This window comes from Vicia villosa, unplaced genomic scaffold, assembly GCF_029867415.1.
Source record: "Vicia villosa cultivar HV-30 ecotype Madison, WI unplaced genomic scaffold, Vvil1.0 ctg.001080F_1_1_3, whole genome shotgun sequence".
Taxonomy (NCBI): domain Eukaryota; kingdom Viridiplantae; phylum Streptophyta; class Magnoliopsida; order Fabales; family Fabaceae; genus Vicia; species Vicia villosa.
The window spans coordinates 231,234-234,459 of NW_026705474.1; the positions used below are offsets into that span (position 1 = coordinate 231,234).

At 38.1% G+C, this 3,226-nt stretch overlaps 1 protein-coding gene across 1 annotated transcript; it reads left to right on the top strand.

Moving 5' to 3' along the window:
• Positions 1-1,886: 1,886 nt before the first annotated feature.
• On the top strand, positions 1,887-2,471 carry LOC131633147 (secreted RxLR effector protein 161-like). The gene has a single exon (XM_058903868.1). It carries the CDS (start codon positions 1,887-1,889, stop codon positions 2,469-2,471), a length of 585 nt encoding a protein of 194 aa, XP_058759851.1.
• Positions 2,472-3,226: the final 755 nt, after the last annotated feature.

Sequence of the window (3,226 nt, forward strand, 5' to 3'; positions counted from 1 at the left end):
TAGAACTTCTTTTCAAAAGAAGGCAGAATATCATGCTAAGCACATCCTTGAATTAATTCACACTGATATCTATGGACCAATCACTCCAGAATCCTTTAGTGGCAAGAAGTATTTCATTTCCTTCATCGATGATTTCTCAAGAAAGACTTGGGTCTACTTCCTGAGAGAAAAATCTGAAGCATTCGAAGCATTCAAAGGGTTCAAGGTAATGGTTGAAAAATCGACTGATCGACACATCAAAGCACTTCGTTCTGACAGAGGAGGAGAATATACTTCGACAGCTTTCATGAAGTATTGCGAGGAGCAGGGTATAAGGAGATTTCTAACTGCAGCATACTCACCTCAACAAAATGGGGTTGCTGAAAGGAAAAATCGAACAGTTCTTGACATGGTTCGTTCAATGCTCAAAAGTAAGAACATGTCGAAGGAATTTTGGGCAGAAGTTGTGCAACGTTCAATCTATGTTCAAAATAGATGTCCGCATTCAAAGTTAGGAGATCAAACACCGCAAGAAGCGTGGAGTGGACAGAAACCGACTGTATCTCATCTTAAAGTATTTGGTAGTGTTGCTTATGCACATGTACCAGATCAACGAAGAACGAAGCTTGAAGACAAGAGTCAGAAATATATATTAATTGGGTATGATGAGAAAACAAAAGGATACAGGTTATTCGACCCCATAAACAAAAAGGTGGTAGTAAGTAGAGATGTTCGAGTGAATGAAGCAAGTAGGTGGGACTGGAACAATTCGACAGAATACATAGTCGAAACTGAAGAACCCTCAGTCGGTATACCAACAACCCAAAATCAATTGCCAAGGTTTGAATACTCTGACAGTGAAGACGAATCCTCACAGCCCAGAATGAGAAGTTTGCAAGAGTTGTATGATAATACAGAAGAAGTACATCTTGTGTGTCTACTGGCAGATTCTGAAAACATTAGTTTCGAAGAAGCATGGAGAGATGAGAAATGGAAGAATGCCATGGACGAAGAAATTAAAGCTATCGAACACAACAAAACTTGGGAACTAGCAGAGTTACCAAAAGGAAGTCGAACCATTAGTGTGAAGTGGGTGTTTAAGAAAAAGATGAATGCTCAAGGAAAAGTCGAAAGGTACAAGGCGCGACTTGTGGAAAAAGGATACAGGCAGAAGGAAGGAAGAGATTATGACGAAGTATTCGCACCAGTTGCAAGAATGGAGACAATTCGACTGCTGATTTCTCAAGCTGCTCAGCTCAAATGGCCAATATTTCAAATGGATGTCAAATCAGCATTTTTGAATGGTGTGCTCGAAGAAGAAGTCTATGTCGAACAACCACCAGGATACATGAAAGACGGAAGTGAAGGAAAAGTGCTAAGACTCAAGAAAGCACTTTATGGATTAAAGCAGGCATCTCGTGCATGGAATACACGTATTGATACATACTTCAAAAAGAATGGTTTCCAACAATGTCCTTATGAACATGCCCTATATGTAAAGAAGTATAAAGGAGATATACTGCTCGTTGCACTCTATGTCGACGACTTGATTTTCCTGGGCAACAGTGATCAAATGATTGAAGAATTTAAAGGTCGAATGACACGAGAATTTGAAATGACGGACTTAGGTCGAATGAGCTTCTTTCTTGGTCTGGAAGTTCGACAAGAAGAAACTGGAATTTTTGTCTCACAAGAAAAATATGCAAAGGACATTCTGAAGAGGTTCAAAATGGAAGGTTGCAATCCAATCTCGACATCAATGGAGCCAGGAGCCAAGCTTTCAAAATTTGATGGGGGGGGGGGAACGTGTCGAAGCAAACAAATTTCGAAGCTTGGTCGGAAGTCTTCGATATCTCACATGTACTAGACCAGATCTTTCTCTAAGTGTCGGAATCTTGAGTCGATTTATGGAAGAACCAGTTCACTCACACTGGAAAGCTTTGAAGAGAATTCTTCGTTATATCCAAGGAACTGTGTCACTTGGAATGTTTTACTCAAAAGCAGAAGATTACAAGCTAATAGGTTACTCCGACAGCGATTGGTGTGGAGATATAGACGATCGAAAAAGTACATCAGGATATGTATTCTTTATGGGAAACACTGCTTTCACATGGCTCTCAAGGAAGCAACCAATTGTAACACTGTCGACATGCGAAGCAGAATACGTGGCTGCATCATGGTGTGTATGCCATGCTATATGGCTTAGAAGATTGTTATGTGAGTTAGAGCAGAAGCAGGAAAATGCAACCATAGTGCAAGTCGACAACAAATCAGCAATCGAACTGGCGAAAAATCTAGTGAATCATGAAAGAAGTAAACACATCGACGTACGTTTTCATTTCATTCGAGAACATGTGAAAAATGGAAGCTTCGAACTGAAGCATGTGGCAAGCAAGGATCAAGCTGCAGATATTTTCACAAAACCATTGTCGAAGGAGATATTCGACAGAGGCAAGATAATGCTGGGATTAATTGATCGAAGGAGCATTTAATTTATGGGGGAGTTTTGTTGGATAAATTTAAATGCAGTCTTGGAAAGCCAAAAGATAGATTCTCTAGGGCATACAAACTTTCATAGGAAATAGTTAATCATTAACTGTTATGTCTATTTATGTTTCCCTGGTCTCTATATAAAGACCCTCTCTTTGTAACCTAATTTTTACTTTTGCAACAAATCCTTTGCAAGTCAATATATATCAGAAGAGAGTAGTTTGATCTGTTACCTTCAGTTTTACATGCTGAATTATATGTTGTATTAAAGTCACTTTTTGGTTCAAACAGAAGTTTCAAATGCATTCTATACGGATTATGATAAGTAACATTTCTTGTGGGCTTTTTTAGTTATAACATCTAACTGTTATGTGACCTTTGTTATGTGACCTTTGAATGTGAATGTTAAAAAAGAAATCTCAATTGAAATGGAGAGACTGAGTGAGGAATAAAGGCTTTGTTGTTACAAGAGAAAAAAATGACTTTCTTTTTAAAATTTTTCTAAGTGAATAATTGTGCTACTTTATTAATAAACAACCTCCGGCTCAAGCTAAAAGCTAAAATGTTCATTGCTAATCGACAAAGTATGTAAGGAAACGAGTTGGATCAAAAAACGAACTGTGCAATTGTAAGTTATTGTTGTTAAGTGTTAGTGTTGTGAATTATTGCTGATCGTGGTGGTTTAAAAATTACGATAGATCAAAAACATGTGTGCTTTGGTAATAGAACCTCACTTATGCTAGTTACATGGGAAAAA